Source organism: Polyodon spathula, chromosome 20 (assembly GCF_017654505.1).
Source record: "Polyodon spathula isolate WHYD16114869_AA chromosome 20, ASM1765450v1, whole genome shotgun sequence".
Taxonomy (NCBI): Eukaryota; Metazoa; Chordata; class Actinopteri; order Acipenseriformes; family Polyodontidae; genus Polyodon; species Polyodon spathula.
In genome coordinates this window covers 2413350-2432816 of record NC_054553.1, presented here as the reverse complement: position 1 = coordinate 2432816, position 19467 = coordinate 2413350, and the positions used below count along the sequence as shown (strand labels likewise).

The following is a 19467-nucleotide window of genomic DNA, read 5'->3' as shown; positions in this document are numbered from 1 at the left end:
GTAAAGAAGGCTAAACTCTCACAAACTGTGTTAAGGTAACACATTCAAAGTTCTTAAAGAAAGGAACAGAAATAGCAGTCAGTGTGTTATCTGGTACACAGTATCTTAGTTTTGCTCACCTTTCTGTTTACTGACTTTTCGCACAGTCATAGCTGCCTGTCTCTTCTGATACTCGGAGATTTCAAACCCTGGAAAATTAAGCATCACATAATTATTATAAGCACAGACCAATTTTGTAAAGTACTTACTGTTTCCACCCAGCAAATAACACCAATTAGGTAGCCAGTCAACAAACTAAGTCTCACATGTACTGTGATGTTTCTGGACTCCTTACCTATCTTCTCGTCTTCTTGCACCATCTTGCGTTCTTCGTGGAAAGCTCTGAGCCACCGTAGCTTCTCCTCCAGCTTCTTTGCGAGGAATAAGTGGATCTCTTCCGTGTCCTTGTTGTGCAGTTTGAAAGCGTTCTTGATGCTGACGTGGAAGTCATCATCACGGCTGTCCTCCGCGTCCATCACCTCATACCTGTCCATATCGATGCGTCCCTTGTAGTAGAGAATGTCCCGCCGTATCAAGTCCTGGAGAAAGCAATGAATACCGTCAGTCACAGACGTCCACATCACTACATGACTTGGTCCTGATGTATTATTCTGACATGGACACACGTCAAGCTTGTTATTTTCTGAAGGCAATTCTGAATGACAGCGTCCTATGTAACACTGACTCTCTTTCCAAGGAAGAACCAAAAATAAAAGGTCCAATTGAACCACATTGAAATGTACTAGTAAATTGAAAGAAGTGCACATGGAATCATTTCTGTCTTAAAATGACATGTCACGACAGTCAAAATCTGTATTGCGTTGAGTATTGCAATTCCACAGGACCTGCACTGGAGATTCTGTATGAATTGACACATTGTTTGTGCATGCAAGATAAACAACCACAGTCTCAGGGCACCACTTCTGGAATCATATGCACATGCTCCCTGGTGCCATCTCTCTTAATCTCACTCGCCTCGTCACTGACGAATTAACCTGAATTAACCTTGTGATACAGTACAGCCGAGACATGGTGAAGAGCCTTCTGATCATTTCTTAGGAGGAGGGGGACTGTTACATAAGATGCGGTCACCACGTATACTTAATCCTGTCACAAGACATGCATTCAAAATGCCTATAAGTGAGCTTAAACTAGGCTCTGAGAGTTTTAACTACTATTCCTTGATCAAATAAGATCCTTTATCGTCCCCCAATAGCGAGAGAAAAGAACTGTTATATAACACCTGACACTTGGTGGATTTCTCTACATTTACAAATGTGAATATATCCACTGCAGGGGAGTAAGAACTTGGGGAGTAGCTTGTTAAGTCTGGCTCTGTGATCCTTTCTGAGTTGTGGGATTGTTTGAATTATTTATTTTTGGGAAGCCCTTCTCTGCAGGAATCTTCCCTCAGCGCGCTCATGGATCGGGATTGTATATTCTCTTTCAAGTGAGAGCAGCACTTCTTCCTGTAACGATAACTTGGGATGATTCACGTTAATTCTGGCAGACAAAAAAAACTAAAAAACTTTAGAAACTTCACATCAAAGAAGATGTTTTCTGCTCCCATTTAGCAGTAAAATTCCAAGAACTCTTTCCTGGAATAACCCCCCCCCCACCCCTTGATGTTCCATTATCTCTGTTTAGATGTCAATTCATATTTTCAGATTAGCAAAAGCAATTAAGAGTCTTAGATAAATGATCTCAATGATCTGAGAGTATTTATTATCCATACCAACATCTCAACATAGAGTTCTCAAAATATTACACAGTATAAAAATAATATTAATAATATATATGCGATACTGAACACCACCCTCCCACCTCCATGCCCTTTGACTGTTTGAAAAACAAATCGCTGAGAAACAAGTGGAAGGAACAGACAAGGCAGCAACAGTGAGTAATGTGTTGACAGTTACCCAGAATCCTACTGTGCTTCAAATTGCCACATTAGCTTTCTATTTTGCAGCATGTCCTTTCTTGTCTTATAAACAAGGCAGAATACGCCCTTCATACAAGGGTAAATAATACAGATTAGTGGGTGACCCACATACAAGAAGCAATTAAAATACTGTCCACAAGCTAACAGTGCCTCCTCGGTGGTCAGAATATCCTCATTTGGTGCTCAAACATTTTGTCAGTTGAAATGTTAAAACTCAAGTGCCCTCAGGGTCCTACAATGGAACACGTTCTCCAGTTTATTCTGTCTTGACCCTGATCATTTTGGTGGCAATCCCTCCCCGTCAACTCTTATTTAGAGCACTTCTAAGTGACATCTGTAACAGTAAATATGGGATAATACTTCCAGACTGCGAAGCTGAAGATCATTAGCGGATAAAGTGTGAAAAGGGAATGAAATAATCACGCTGAAAAAGCCACTGACAATAGTCTAACAGTGACACTTATTGGGCTCTTGAGAAGATTCTGAATCCCTGCAGAGAACCATTTAGGTTCTTACTATGGGATGATTCGAGCCTTTAATCAGCACTCAAGGGAGACACTTAAAAGCTGCTTTGTGATTTTCAAAAAAAGAACAGGGAAAAAAAGCACAAAAAATGTAAGTCGTAGTAGAGAATATGCGAGGCTCGGACAATCAGAAGCCCCTTTGTAAATAGGCTGTAAATAGCTGCTTCTTTGTGTGGTGAAAAACAGAACCTTTGCTTCGTGGACATTCCAAACAAAGATAAGCACATTTCAAAGGCATGTTGTACTGCACAGTTAACTGAACAGGTTCGGATCAAGATGAAAGTCTTTCAGTTCATAAATAAGACAGGCACCAATGTTCAGACACTCCCATGATCCCCTGCTAACAGTATTATCTAGAAGCTGAAGTATATTATATTAGCTGTTGCATAATCGCAGTCATTGTTTACAGGAGTGTAATAAGTATTCAGCAGCCCCCAAACACCCCACTGATTGGACACCTACTGCATGGCAGCTGCAGCAAAAGCAGATGGTCACTTTATTTGCCATATCTTGCCTTTTCTGTTCCTGTGATTATCTACTCATTTACACAGCACTCTGAATCCAAACTTATACAAAATGATGCCCTGTCCTCAGCATGAAAAATATGCTATTTAAAGCCTTGTTTGCACTTTGTTTTAAAAAAGCCCCTGCTTGCCTCCAGCTACCCTTCTCTGCTTTACTGCGATGAATCAGGGGGCTGTTTAGAGTGGAGCTACCATGATAATACACATCTGAGCACCTGGGAAGAGGATCAGCACACAGGAGACCAAGTTATGCTTTGAACTACCTTGGATTCACACTGGCAACACATTCAGCCATCGTGCTATACAACTCATCAGGAGACCCCCTGTGTCTCAGTACTGTCCCCTTACTTGTTGAATAGCAGTGTATCAGTACATGATTTAGAAATGATAAATTAAGACATATTATTGAAACATTAACTGGCTTAAAAGGAGCAGCCAAAATCATGTATCATATTAAATGTATTATTTGCTATAAATCCATTAATTAATGCTGTAATAATTCAAACATTGCCTTTAATTTACCTAACCCTAACCGCAACATTGAACATTAAGTTGTTATCTTTCAATTGTCCGCAATGCAAACTGCATGACTGTCTGCTTAGCCCCTTGTTTAGATAAACATGTGTATGAGTAGTGATCAGGAATGGAAGGTACCGCGTTGTAAAACAGCCCTATCTGCAAACACTGCCCCTGCAAGACTGGAAGAGATTCACATCGTCCCCATAGGTTTTGCATCTTTCAAACAAACCTCTTAATTGGAGAACACACTGCCGGTGTATAAGTGATTGAGCTGGCTGTTTTCCCCCTACAAGACCCTGACAAAGTTATCTGGGTCTAAATCTTAACTGGATCTCAGAAACTTTTCATTAAAAACAGTAAATAATATGCTACCTAGAGTAAAGTTGACCTGAGTGGCCTAGTTTCCATCTCTGTTAGTGTAACTACCAGTATAAGAGAACCGGACACTTGAGTAGATCACAGCTGCTCGGCTCACCTTTTTACAGAGGACCAGCTGGTGGTCGAACAGAAAGAAAACTCTCTGCTGATTTCTTCCGTATGGCTGGTAAATCCATGACATCTCCCCGGTATAGATCAACTCTGAGCTTCTGTCCAGAATGTCATCACCCTGAATGGAAACAGAAGCAGCACTCAATGCATGGAAATGCAGTATAATACCCATTATCACAAAGGATAGTACAAAATCATATAGAAACACTGAAACAGATGCATTCTGAGGTCTGCCCACGCACTTTCATTACAGTATAGCTAACTATATACAGTATGTATTTGCATTATGTCGTAACATATACTCCACACAGAAATGTACAGATAAATGACTGTAAGCGCGTGATTGGTAATATCGATATTTCAAATGTTGACAATTATGAGATAATTACTCTTAACAAAAGACCTACAATGAGGGTTTCATTTTATCACAGCTGATGAAATGTTCTCTGAAAGATCTCTTCAGAATGCGCAGCGACATTGTTAATTCTGAGCGAAGGGTTTTACTGAACAACTGGGTGAAATTCTTCACGGCAACGAGCAAAGATGTCACCGCAGCTTCCCTAGCACACTGCAGCTTCCCTTCACACACTGCAGCTTCCCCTAACACACTGCAGCTTCCCTTCACACACTGCAGCTTTCCCTAACACACTGCAGCTTCCCTTCACACACTGCAGCTTCCCTTAACACACTGCAGCTTCCCTTCACACACTGCAGCTTCCCCTAACACACTGCAGCTTCCCCTAACACACTGCAGCTTCCCTTAACACACTGCAGCTTCCCTTCACACACTGCAGCTTCCCTTCACACACTGCAGCTTCCCCTAACACACTGCAGCTTCCCTTCACACACTGCAGCTTCCCCTAACACACTGCAGCTTCCCTTCACACACTGCAGCTTCCCCTAACACACTGCAGCTTCCCTTCACACACTGCAGCTTCCCCTAACACACTGCAGCTTCCCTTAACACACTGCAGCTTCCCTTAACACACTGCAGCTTCCCCTAACACACTGCAGCTTCCCTTCACACACTGCAGCTTCCCCTAACACACTGCAGCTTCCCTTAACACACTGCAGCTTCCCTAAACACACTGCAGCTTCCCTTAACACACTGCAGCTTCCCTAAATACACTGCAGCTTCCCCTAACACACTGCAGCTTCCCTTCACACACTGCAGCTTCCCTTCACACACTGCAGCTTCCCCTAACACACTGCAGCTTCCCTTCACACACTGCAGCTTCCCTTCACACACTGCAGCTTCCCCTAACACACTGCAGCTCCCCTTAACACACTGCAGCTTCCCTTAACACACTGCAGCTTCCCCTAACACACTGCAGCTTCCCTTAACACACTGCAGCTTCCCTAAACACACTGCAGCTTCCCTTCACACACTGCAGCTTCCCTAAACACACTGCAGCTTCCCTTAACATACTGCAGCTTCTCTAGCACACTGCAGCTTCCTTTAACACCCTGCAAACCAATATGAAATAAAGATTTCAGGATAACCTCTGAAATATAGGTAGGCTTCAGTCACTCTGCAGTATTTAAATGTTCATTATTCATGCATAGAAAAGACTGTCATTATACGGTGTAGCTTGCTAGTCTTGTACTGTATAATCGTACATTGTGAAATGTATTTTCAAAAGGCCAAGTACCTACTTTTAAAGCCCTGTAAAGCTAAGCCTGAAAGTGTAACATCCAATACATTGTAATTACATGCGTTATTACTGCATTAATTAGCACAATCATCAGTTGGCAGTAATCTGTACAGGATCACAAGGCAAGGGCCCAATAATTCCCAGCCCACAGCTTTCATCACAGTGCATGCTGTTGCCATGACAATTCCCAAGTGATAATACAGACATAGCTTGTTTCTATTATAATATCTTATACAACTTCCCATTAGCCCAGTAGCCAAGGGCTACCATAATAAGAGGTTGCTTACAACAAAACAAAGACTCTACAAAAACAAGAGCCTCCAAGCAGGTCTTTTGTACATAGTTTAAAGCATCACTGCAGAGTTGCTTTTTGGTTACTAAAAGCTGCCTGGGCTATAAGATGTCCTCAGGGTGCTGAATGTGCAGCGCTAGCACCCCCACTGGATCCCAGGGAACCACTGTGTTACTGGACCTGTTATTTATTTTATTTCTCTAGGATGAAATCTCAAAGAAGAGTTTTCTTTCCTCCAGCAAACACTTTATACTTGCCGTATAAACTATAAATAGAACAACTTACCACCTGGTTACTAAAAGATAACAATTTTTGTATTCAATAGGTATAAATATTTTTTTTTAAAAATCATTCATTTCAGGATGTTTCGGACAAAAGCCCTCCTTCAGCTGTGTAGCATGGGCTTTTGTCCAAAACATCCAGAAATATGTGATTTTTTTTCTGTGCTAAACCTTTATACTGTAGCTGACATTAACATCATCAGAAGATCTCATTAGAACACATGAAAACACATTCACTTTCAGACAAGTCTATTTGAGGAATGTTGCTGTACCTTTCTTTCTAGTGCACAGAGGAGTTACATTTAAGTCTAAGGAGCCCAAATCTAATGATATGAAAGCAAATATTTCAAAATTCAATACAAATTAAAAAAATAAAACAAGCAAAAAAAACAACAAAAAACAAAAAAAAAACAAAACGATTAACATCTAAACATGAATGAGTTTGTTTTCATGCTTCTTGATCTTTAACTTCCCCAGGGCCTCCATGTTAAAGGAACGTGTGCGTGTGTGTGTGTGTGTGTGTGTGTGTGTGTGTATGTGTGTGATTAAATTTATCTTCAGCATAATAAGAGTTTAAACAGGGCTTGAAAAAAAAAGCCTTCCCACAAAATCAAACTAGTCGACACATAAAACAAATTAGAAATACGTTGCCATGGTCTTACATTGTATCTAATCATCAGTCTGCTTTTGTCTCCTTGGTAATTTAGACAAACATACATCTTTTCTTGTAACAGGTTCCCTCGTTATCATTACAGAAGGATGTTCTGCATACTCGAGGCTCAGTGTGATTGATGAAATTATTAGTCATGAGCACCTCCCGGCTTATTAACAAGGTCACCTTTAGTTGCACTGTACAGCAACACGCGACATGACGTTAAATTGACTGTCTTGCAATCCCTTCATCGGAGAGAGCCGGGATCCGGATGTCTTGATGAACAGTGTATCACTGCAGGAGGAGATGTTGCTAATGAAACACCTTGTCACTTACTGTGTGGTGCGTAAGCAATAACTTACCTCTCCCATGCTGTGTTAGATGAAGACTTGTTTAACTACACTGCACTATCCAGAAGCTACACTGCAAGAGAACTGATCTATATTCTAGGTGCTTCTGTCAAACAGGATACTTGAGTGATGGTGGTAAAAGAGGCAGCACATACATTTGTTATGCATTCAAGTATGATGCATTCCTAGATCATAGCTGGAAGTGTTGATGAGGACCTTACTGAGCAAGTTAAATGAGTGGCAAAGATATGGAGATATGACTAAGGGTTACAAACCATCAGTAATGCATCTATGAATGTGTTATAAAGGATGGTTTACACTACATAAGACTGTTATTAATAAGCATAACAAGATACAGCATTTGTAAGAACATGTAATTAAGGCGTAAGATACCCTAAAATTACCTTGTAGCACAACACTAGCAGTGTGTCATTAGAATGCTAGTGTAATAAACTATTATTGTGTGCTAGTAACTGTTAATAACATACTTACAGACATGTATTAAATCGATATGGTTTGGGGATCTAGATCAAAATAGATCAAAGACGATTTCCACAGTGACATATCACTAATATTCAACGATTTCTTTCCATGAATTTGAGGACATCCTTAAACCCTGGTAAAATGAGATAAGGGTTTTGCGTCATCATATGAATGATAGTACATTGTACTTTCTAGAAGTCAAAGGAATCACTGCTCATTTCTGTCAGTGGAAACTGTTCCCTCAATCCCTACGGTCTCAGGTGCAGATATACAGTAGTCTGCCAGCTCCACTTCAGCATGCCATGTGGGGAGGCAGGACTGTACAGTTGGCACAAACATCTGACACATCTTGAAAAGGCAGGTGCTTCAACACAGATGCTTCATTTCTCTATTTTTAAATCGACATCTTACAAACTGACAGTCATAAAAATCTCATAAAATCTCCACAAAATGGTGAACTTATACTGTCCCTAATACACCGTCTTCCATCTACTGTCCATAGCTATTAAACCCTCCACAGGGCTGAATTCAGAAATAATAAAAGAAACTTACATTCAATGGCAGGTGTTTTGACAAGAAGTCTTTTTCAGAGCCGAATGTCATTAATTTAAGTTTCTTTGAGTGTTTCTATGTCCCTAATATAGATTTTTTTTTCCCTCTACCTAGTTTTTGCTCCACGAACTAAAAAACAGGAAGCCCTTTGTCCGTGGGCCTCAGCTTAATGAGCCATCTGCCTGTTATGGATTTTTTTCTGGTACCATGTTGACGGCACATGAGCTGCCCTGTGAAGAGGATTAACGCTATAGTGGGAAAGCACTTTTAGCATTTGCAGCATATGCTACTGCACACTGACTGCCAGCCTGCAGTCAAGAAGACCCCAGGCTTTTGGTTATACCTTAAATGAATCACTACGCACAGAACAAACACTACCACACTTCAACACTGTATGCAGGGGGCTTTCTGCTGAACAAGAACATAAGCAGGAGATACCACTGTCAGATTCGCACAGTCAGGGCTGAGAATAAAAAACTTGAATAATAACCCGAAGCAAACCTAAACAGTGAATATCACGCAGAAATATTCTTCTCTCGCAGAAAACCACAGGTGCAGTTTCAAGTATTACTTCCCAACATTTCTTAATTAAATTAACTGTGTATCATATAGTCCCCTCACTAAATTTTTCTGGCAGGCCTTCGGGTTTTCTGGGAACCTGAATTATAGCATTGCTATGCCACAAAATCAGTCAAAAAATCTCAAACAGAGATCTCAATTGGTATGTCCAGTAATCTAGCCATTGGCAAGCAGGAAATGCTTACTATTAACACAGATAATACATTAAATAAATAAATAAACTGTCCTGACCTACATAACTAAATGTTTACATATTTTATTATATGAAGCCCGTAGTTGACCAGATTTCAGTTAATACCAGTCAGATAGCATGTGGTTCTGCAGCACGTTCAGTAAAAGCCTGTAGAGACAGTGGTCCACCCAGCACTGCAGCTACTGTGAAACGAAAGCTGCTGCTGGCAATGCCGCTTCTCAAAACGTCAATACCGAAGAGCCACAAAAAGCTATTTCTAATCGCAAGCAAAGCTTCCCAAGTCAACTTCCCAACTGGGAATCCAAGTCGTTCACTGGCCCAATTTCCATGTCTTAGATGTGGCATTTTCAAAGACGTAACATTGATCGTTTAGGACTGTGAGAGAAGACCACGCTGTTCATTTTTTTGCCTCCCGGATGGCCTGTTTCTAACCCGACAAGCATTTTTAACCTTCTATGAATATTTCCCTTTTATTACAAGTCATCTTTAACTAGGACACATTATTGATTGAGCTATCAACAACCAGCAAGAGAAAACAGGGCTTTGAGGTACGACCCTCCCGTACAGCACCCTGTGACGGCTGCTAACGGAGCTAATAACTGTTAATAAAAGCAATTAACACTGAACCTCACTCAGGCATGCAGGCTGTAGTAATCATAACAGAACCAGAGCTGTTCTAACACCCCTACCTCCCATTCCAGGACAGAGGCCTGCCACTGCGCGATCTTGTCGATATTCTCCAGTCTCCTCTTCCGCTCGTTTATCTGCTGGGTTACATTTCTCATGACAGCCAGGCCTGCAGCCACGTATCTGTAGTCACTGAAACAACGGACAAAAATGCATTTGCACGGTGCCTTCCGAACTCAAAGCACTGTGCAAGACAAACAAAAGCAAGTCAAAATAAAATACACTTGTATAGAGAAAAGAAAAAACAAGATTAAAAAAATTACATTTTGGTATCAACATTTATTTATTTGTTTAAAGTAAAATTAAGAGTACACATTTTAAAACGCTGTTTAAAAGTTCATTTTAATAAAATGAAACTATAAAAGTATGTTTTTAATTTTGACTTAAAACCATTAGTTTAATTAAACACCACGGTAACAAACTGTTCTGCTTTTCTAGCCCCTTCTGAACAGATGTCTAAACAAATAAAAGATGAACCAGGGATTGCACTGGGTTGTGGCTCTCTAGTGGGATAACCTATTTTCCTGTTCTCATCCACTCACAGCTACCAGCCCTTCTCCCTGGCATGAGGGGGCTCCATGTCTTGATACAGGTGGTCACAAATAACATTTCACTGTCGTTCCTCTCCTGCATCAAAGTGTAAGAATGGAAGGTAATTTTTGTCAGCTCAAATACAAGCTCATGATGAGCAAATAGCCCTGCAACTGGTTATTCAAAGCAGCTGATTAAATGCCTGCCTGGGTTTCAGTGTCACCCGAACTTTACTGCGTCATTAGGTGTCAAACAAAAGACTCTGCGCTCGTACAGAAAACAACACAGTTTTAATTCCAGGACCTGTGCTCTTGGGTCTCCTTGAAAACCCCCAACCTAATTGGGGCTCCATCGATTAGATGCTTACTAATGCTTACAACAGGTAAAACACGGCTAAACTTGGTAAGGAAAAATATCCAGAACTCAAATATCCAAAACTGGAACTACCACGACAGCTTTTCCTTACTGATAGGAATACATATTTTAGAGGCACTTTTTATTGTATTCATTAATATCAACACTCTAGCAAGAAAGCTTTGTTTTTATATTGGCTATTTACAGAGATGAGGTGGCGGTCGTGTTATTTAGACTTGTAACAGCTTTAAGTAGGTTGTATTGTATAACATCCTTTTAATTAAGGGACAGAACATCCAAGATGTTACTTTTCAAAAATAACTGTGCTTTCTTTGCCCTAAATTAAAAAAGAAAAAAAAAATCTTCTGGAAAAAAACTGATGATCTTTCTCTGTGATCCCAGTGATGTCGACTGTTTGAAGGTTCATCTGTATTTAGCTGTAAGCACCGAGGCAGATTGTGCATGGTTCACCGAGACGGTTGACTTAGAACTGTTTTTCCCTTAAACTAGCTCTGAATCAGCTGACATTGAATTGGATGTGACAGTAGAAAATTCATTCTGACAGTGTTGCATTTCGTTGAATCATTTCATTGGGTGACTTGTGTGGTTTGGATTTTTGTTTCGTGGAAGTTTAAAACAGTCTAAATCATTTGACACATTTACTGACACATCAAACCCTAATTAACAACAGTAGAATACAATTTGGTCAGGAGCTCACTATAAACTGTGTGCACTGATTAAGCACAACAACTCATATTACATTAATAGAAGTCTAGCACGCTTTAACTTATTTATATCTTTTTAAATAGAACTTTTTATATGAGCCAATGTATTTTTTAATAATATATATAATATATATATATATATAATATATATATAATATATATATATATATATATAGCTATCTATATTACTTATAAAACCTGTGAATTAAAAGTTGAATAGCATCCAAAGTCCCTTATTACATACAGGTAAATGAAGTGCATGTAGTTGCAATATAGTTACCATTTACCAATATTTGCCATTGTTCATCCACTTCACACATTATGTACTTTACTGAACATATCCTGATCAAGCATGTGTATTAAATCTAAGGGATTGTACTACTGCACTCACTGTGTAAAATGTATAGTGTATGTGAAAAACAGAAGCTCAGCTCTGGCTGGATGGCTGGCTGCTATAATAAATTAATTCAAACTGAGATGAAAAAGAAACTAAAGCTAAAGCTGACATTTTTGTCAATAACGCTTCTTCTCAAAATACCCAGGGGGGAGCGATAACTACCAGCGTTGTTCTCTGCGAGGTATTTTGTGAGCAAAATGCGGTTTTGTAATTCTTTTTTTTCAGTGAAAACCTCAATTTCAAAACATACCACATACTTGTGAATTCCTCCCGGCCTGTGGTTCTCAGTGGCACCATCAAATAACCATATGTTCCATCTGAAGATATCCAAGGCCATGACACTGAAAACAAGGTTAGGTCCTGGCTTCCAAAGCCTGTGTTCTAACTTACTGTACAGCATTTAAGAGTCCTATACATCTAAAAGATAAAGACTGCACAGGGAACAGCGAGTGGGAGATGGAAGTGTTTTTTTATACTTGCGAGGGATTTTATATGACAAATGCTTTGGTCTTTCCTTTTTTATTGTGCTGTATTGTAATCAGTTACGTGTCAGTCATTATGCTGGACCACAGACTTCTGTCCCTGTGCTATTAACAGGACACATTGTGATATTTGTTTTCTGTTTAAAACAGTCAATTAAGTGTAAAATAAAATCAAAACCCAACTGTAGATTGGCTCTAAACTGACCCCACTCATTTGCAAATCACTTTAACCCTTTCAGTCCTCAATTATTTTTTGATGACATTAAGTTATATAATTAAAAAATGAAGTTCTTCATTGAGTATACATGAGAACTGGCCAAAACATTTTTTTTGTACATATATTTCTAAACTACCTTACAACTTACAATGTGATTTCTGATGGCATGTGTTAACATACAGCATACTAAGATAAGGCTGCACCTTGAGGTACCCCAGGACTGAAAAGGTTAAAGGAACAGGGCTCAGTGTTTTACAAGCCCTTTTCTATATTCAGACAATGAAGCATCTGTGCTCCCTGTTGATGAAGATTGTTGTTACTGCTTTGTAATTGACACATACTTTATGATACAGATGGGAGTCTCTTCACTGTTCTTTTTACATCACCTAGATAATGTCATGTGCACGCAATGTCGCAATGACATCTCACCAAGGAAAGGGTTATGGAAAGTTGGAATTGCGAGCAGTTACCTGTGGTCCTGGGCTGTGTACTTAAGCAGCTCTGCCAGCTGCAGGGGGTACTTGCAGATCTTCTGCACGGGTGTGAGGAGGAAGCCATCGATGGCGATGTCGATCATCTGCTGCAGCAGACGGCAGGCTTCAAAGAAATGCTGGTACCTGCCATCTTTCATTAACTTGGAGAGCTCCATGCACGCGTCCAGGTGGTTATTACAGTACTCAGAGTAAATCCAGAAGCCATCTTGCTGCAAAACAAATAAGAGAGGCCCAGGGAGAGGCACATCAGGCAGGCAGTGGAGGAGTGTAGATTAGAGCTGGGCAGCGTTCTCAAACTTAAAGGTTGACTCAGGGCTGACTAAAATGAGTAGTTTCTGCGCCATGACCCCTACAGCGGCATTTAGAATTATTTTTCCAGGACAAAACTCTGTGCCTTCGCCTGTGGCAGCGCAATGTGGATGTTGTTGAAAAACAAAAACCAAACAACAACAACAATGAAGGTTCAGCCACGCTGTGCCAAGGGTAAAATGTGCCCCTGTGTCATTGGCAGACACACAGGACATTAACTGTAGCAGTATCATTAGAGTTGTCTAAATAAATGCTTGACCTCACAGAAAGCACAGAGGATTTATGAAGTGCTCCACACCTGTATTTCAGCTTGAGTGCAGAACAAACTGGAAACGTGCTACTAAATGTCAGGCAGCAGTTCCACATGACTTTTTCAACTGCTGTAATTAATACAGAAAAGACACTTAATGTTGCATCTAATCATATTTCTTTGCTATAAATTTCAGTTAACATAGCCCACAATCAATAAAGGGAGGGACCGGGGTGGCTGTTCTTGATTTGTTGACTGATTTATGAATGGTGAAGGTAATAAATATCTAATGCATGTGCTTCTTTAATCCATAGACTCGTTTACATTGTTGCACCATAACACTTCCCCCTTCACCTCTTTTAGAGTCCCAGCAGAGCTGTCTTTTGACTTGTAAGCTGTTGCTATATTTAACAGACAGAAGCACATATAGTATTTCTATGTACAGTAAAACATTCGTTGAAGTTGAAGTGCATACCCCGATTTGGGATTCAATGCAAATCTTTAAAATAAAATAATTTACAGGCGTGAATTCATTCAGGAAATACAGCTCTAACATGATGTCCCACTTATGATTGCATGCTGCCATAGAACGAGGGACATATTGAGAATTGAAGAACCTACAATAGTTTTTGAATGGAAACACAGTAATCCCAGTTGGGTACAGAATTGTTACTGAAGTTGTCAGTTGAGGTGACATGAGGAATATCCCGTCAGTATATATAGGAAAAAGAAATTGACCACAAAATCTTCCTTGGTCTTAAACCTGATTGTTTGGTTAAGTATAAAGTGACATTAAATCTGAAAGCTGGTAAGCGTCGCTGCATTTATGAGCATGAAGACACATTCATATAGTTGCAGGACTGCTTTGCTAAGGTCACAGCTCTCTTGTCAGCTTGATAACCTTGCCTCTTTCGGTTCAGATCTCAAGAAGGCTGTCAGTTCTGCCTTGTGTGCAGATTCAGAAAATTAGGAACAGTGAGCTGACTATTCTGTCCGGTTCCATCAAGACTCTTCACACAGAGGTCATCTCTCAAGACCTTTAGCAGCCCTCAAAAGGATCACACCCACTCTTTCAAAATCAATAGGGGTGATGACAGTTCTAAACTATGTGGTTAAGCACAGCCTGAGCTTGAAGAAAGAAAAAAAAAAGTATTTCTTTTTTGTTTTGTCTTTCTGATTATGTGACTGTTTGGGAGGGGACAAACAACAACAGCACTTCATTTTTTTTTTTTTTTTTTTTTAAATACAAATTTAACCCAAAACTACAGCAATAAAAAAAAATATATAACAATGCAGTTTCCCTATATGCAGCTATTATCGTGGCAAATGATTGACCCAACCTACTACCATTCAGCAGAATTCCTTGAAAAATGAATAGGAGTCGGGTTTGTACCTAGAACATAAGAACATAAGAAAGTTTACAAACGAGAGGAGGCCATTCGGCCCATCTTGCTCGTTTGGTTGTTAGTAGCTTATTGATCCCAAAATCTCATCAAGCAGCTTCTTGAAGGATTGTCCTTCAAACATTAATAGGAGTTGATTCCAGACCCTCACAATTCTCTGTGTAACCTGACTCTGCAGTTGTGCAACGTTATATTTGTGATACATTTAAAGGCTCAATAGCTCAATTCATTTTTTAGCTGAAGATAATTCATGCAATAAGCTTTTTGGTTTATTTTTAATTTTTAATTTAATTGATGTATCACCAATTAAATATTATTTAAATCATTGCAGAATTGCTCATTATGTATTGCATTATTTTGTATTTTCCACAAATGCTATAAACTATTAAATTGAATTGAGCCCTAATACTGGGGACAGCGATGGCTGAGGTCCTCTGAGAAATTTAAGGCTGACAATGCCTCATTACCAAGTCACACACTATTTACTTACATGTTCTAGAAAACAAGGGCCGATTTCACTAAGATGAGGCTCCTCAGTGTTGTACTGCTTCTCCAGATCCCGTACAAAGCCCATCTGAAATCTGTAAATGTCTTCAATATTCCCGAAGATCACTTTTAGCTGATCGTCGCTGAACATGTCTCTCCGCTTTCGGCACTGCTTTAGATAACCCTGTGAAGACACCAAAGCCGTTCTCAGATCAGACTGTGGAACTACAGCACTGCTGCTGACATTAGTTATTGTTGAAGGAACCGTGAATAAAAAAGATGCAAACTTCCATAATTCATCTTTTAATGATTTCTTGCTGGAGAATTTACCAGATTCAATTTCATTAACAGAAGCACCATTTTAGCAATCGCTTGAACTGCAGTAAAAAGGGAGTTTTAACGGAGCGTGGAAGATGACTCACAATGTCTCATTCTGCGCTTTAGATGAGGGTCAAATATAGCCCACACTTTGAGAAATTCTGCTTGAATTCTTGCTGAATATCTGATTTGAATCAACCGATTTATTTAAAGTTAAAGATATTAACCTTTTCAGTATTGGAATATTTTTTGTTGAAATTAAGTCATATAACTAAAAAAGGAACTCCTTTATTGAGTATACATGAGAACAGGACAAAAAATATATATGTTTTCCATATATTTCTACACAACCTCAGACTGGGACCTAGGAGTCCCGTGAGGTTCTAACGTGATTTCTGAAAGTAGATAAGGCGGGACACTGAGGTCCCCCAGGACTGAATGGGTTAAAGGAATAGGGTTCAGTGTTTTTCTCTATTCAGACAATGAAGCACCTATGATCCCGTTGATGAAGATTCTTACTGCTTTGTAACTGACACGTACGTTATGATTTGGGCTTCTGTTTTTCAGTTTTTATTAATTTCATTTTGCTAGAAGGATGACAGAAAGCTTGGAGCTATGTAGCAGATACAGGCTTAAATTAATGCTGCAGCAGGGTGACTGGAATTAGTGAAGACAAGAAAAGAAAAAAAAAAAGCAGACTATCAGAGTGCATTCAAGTACTTTTCCATGTACTCCCTGGTGAGCACTAGCCCAAGAGAGAGAAGGGAAGAGAGCAACAGAACTCAAAGAAATTAAATGGCAGCCACTTTACTGATACTATGCCCTGCACAATAGTGAGGAGGTAGACACAATGGGATGGTTCTGCTCTTGGCTGACCTGCCTCATCCCTCTGAGTCCCACGGTACTTTTCCCCCAACTAAGGTCACCTTCCCAGCTTCACAACTAAGGATCTGAATCAACTTTAAAGCAGCCTGCATTATATATAGCAGATGGTTATAGCACCTGGATTACAAAACAGTAGACTCTGTATTCCTTACTGGCACCTGCTTCAAAGCTGCTCTTTGTTAGTATCCTTTAGATTGTTGGGACACTGTTTTGCACGGTTATAAATCCAAGTCCACAATGGCCACAGCGCTGTCTGTTCCAAACACAGAAGGCGCTTCTTGACTTTTAATGCTTTGCAGTGGAAATCATTCCTAAAGCAAAATACACATTGTTTTTTACAATAATGCAGAATTTGCTGTGCCTGACATCTGCTACCTAATAAGCACAACAAATATATTCCAACCAAAGCATAGTCCCTGACACTGAACGCTCACAACATCTGAGTGCAACATGGCTGAGTGGATAATTCTACCGCTTTGTTCTTGTTAATGAAACATGAAAATGGCCCTATTTGGAAACTGAGTGGGATGATAAGAGATGATAAGAAACGAGTCTATGACAAGACTTTCCTGCTTACTAAGACATCGTAATTAATGATATACTTTATATTTTAAACATAGAGATTTCAGTTGCCGGTTATGTTTTATACAGACGACATTTTACTAAAAAAAAAAAAAAAAAAAAAAATTAATGCTATTGAAGCACGTATTCTATTTGTGCGCTTGCTCAAAAACGTTTAGGTTTCAAACTCGTTTCAAAGCATGCATGGTGTGGTAAGGTGGTGGATATCAAATGCTTACCAATATATGTCAGTAATACCACACAAGAAACCTTGCCACCCCTTAGAATTGCAGTTGTTTGAAGACCGATGCAATCGCTCGGTTTCTCGGCTCACCTCACAGATGTCCTTCAGGTGTTTGATGTAGTGCCTCTCCGTGCTCATGATCTCATTGATCACATTGGCCCTCATCTGGTCCCTGTTCTGCAGCGGCCTGCCAAGGCACAGGCAGTCGTTGCTGGGGTCCAGGTGGCCATTCTGGACCTCGCTGGTCCCCTCTACAGCATCCACACCATCTTCCTGGTTTACCCATAGCTGGAGACATCCACAAATGGTTAGCATGGGAATCAAGAGTCGCGGTTGAAGACAACTTGATAAAAAAATAAATACAGTTAAGGAATCCTTCATGTACATGGTGGCGACAAAGGTGGACGTTACAGTTTACTTACCTTTACTCCATTCATTCATGTCGTTTATTATTCCGTTTTTTTTCTTCGTTTTATTAAATCATTCATCCAAAATCAAATCATGTTAAGTAATCAAAAGACATGTTACTGTACGGTTCAACAGTCATTCAAGTACCGTCTTCAAATAAAAAAGATCAATAAAGGGCAGGTTATAGCATTCGGTGAAATGCCATCAATTCGCCAATCCCCTAGTGACTGCTGTACATCGGCAAAAGTGAATGCAGATTTATGCCTATATGCATTAGCTAGCGGCTTTCAAGAGCCCAGTCCAGCACAGGGGGCCACTGCACTGGAGGAATCAGAAACAGACAATTGAGATGGCTGTGTTAATATCCAGATGCCATTTGTAAGGCTAGATTTGTTCATCCCCCCAGCTCCACTTATCAGAAGCAATACTAAAGAGGTATTGACATGTTACTCTGAAGGGTCGTTCAGATACGCTTTTGCAGCGCTGTTTCCATGCAAAGAAATGAAGATGAAGAGCGTCAGTTTTCTAAACATTCCTTGACTGGGTCTGAGTGATGGCAATGCAGCGCACACTGCCAAAGAGTTATAGCGTTTAAACAGATACAGCAAAGGGGGGCAGGGAGACTAAAGTTGTATAATAGTAATAATAATAGTAATAATATTATCTGTTGTTTTTCTCACTTATTTGGCATTCGAGTAACACATAGGTGTTTCGTTTTAGTTTATTCCTTCCTTTTAAAGTTAAAGAAAAGACACAAAGTGCTGTAGCTTGCCCACTTGTTTAATGTAACCTTCAGGGGGATACTGTTTTTGTGAATTAAGTCAAACCTATGTACTAAATACTGTCAAAGTGCTGCTGAATCTGTTGTGGGGTTTATAGTGATGGAAAAAAAAACCCACACAGCAGAATATTGATTTGAGATAAATAAAATATGAACTGGGAAGAACAAACATATTCCGCAGGATGTTCTGTAACTTCAAGGACAAAACAAGGGAAACCTTGAAGCCTCCTTTATATCTCTGCAGCAGCAAGGGATGCGAGTCACTTAAATGTCCTGGAAAAAGCATGTCACTTCATGTATTCTTTATATGAAAAAAATACTTTCTGTGTTTTGCCTGAGGGCCTTGTTCTAGCACTTCAGAAGAGCAGTAAAAAAAAAAAAAAAAAAAAAAGAATACAAAATTAGACAATGGCACTTAAAAAGTTACCAAAATCCAGACACTCTGAACCATAAAGCATGAAAGACTTAATCAAAATAGTAAATAAATAAATAAAGAAGCCTGCTTTTTATATAAATGGTTCGATAAGCAGACTATGTTATGAAACATAACTGCATAATTGAATTCCAATGTGCACTTATTTTTTATTCACAATAAAAAAAGAAAAGAAAAAAAGGCTTATTTACATGCAAGAAAGAAGCTGAGAATGGGGTATAGCACACTGGTTAAGTTGCCAGAATGAGGTCCTCAGCTTCTATTTCTAGCTCACTGTCTTGAGAAGAAGACACCCTGACATTCCCTGTGACATACCGAGAGGATGAGACTGAACCCAGCAAGGCACTTCGCTCTTCACAATTCACTAATTCTGCCTAAAATAACTTTCCCTGCTTGAGAATTTTCCCTGCTGGTTTCATGAAAACGCC

At 39.6% G+C, this 19467-nt stretch overlaps 1 protein-coding gene across 6 annotated transcripts in view; it reads right to left on the bottom strand.

Moving 5' to 3' along the window:
- The window catches only part of LOC121295516 (rho guanine nucleotide exchange factor 9-like), an 81612-nt gene that overhangs the window by 7281 nt on the left and 54864 nt on the right, over positions 1–19467 (bottom strand). For all 6 annotated transcript variants that reach the window (XM_041220221.1, XM_041220222.1, XM_041220223.1 and 3 more), the window contains 7 exons: positions 17508–17705; positions 15414–15593; positions 12938–13170; positions 9764–9893; positions 4024–4155; positions 335–578; positions 120–188 (listed from right to left, as the gene is read on the bottom strand). In XM_041220221.1, coding sequence (XP_041076155.1) covers positions 120–188; positions 335–578; positions 4024–4155; positions 9764–9893; positions 12938–13170; positions 15414–15593; positions 17508–17705 — 1186 coding nt within the window. The remainder of the gene's footprint in view (positions 1–119; positions 189–334; positions 579–4023; positions 4156–9763; positions 9894–12937; positions 13171–15413; positions 15594–17507; positions 17706–19467) is intronic.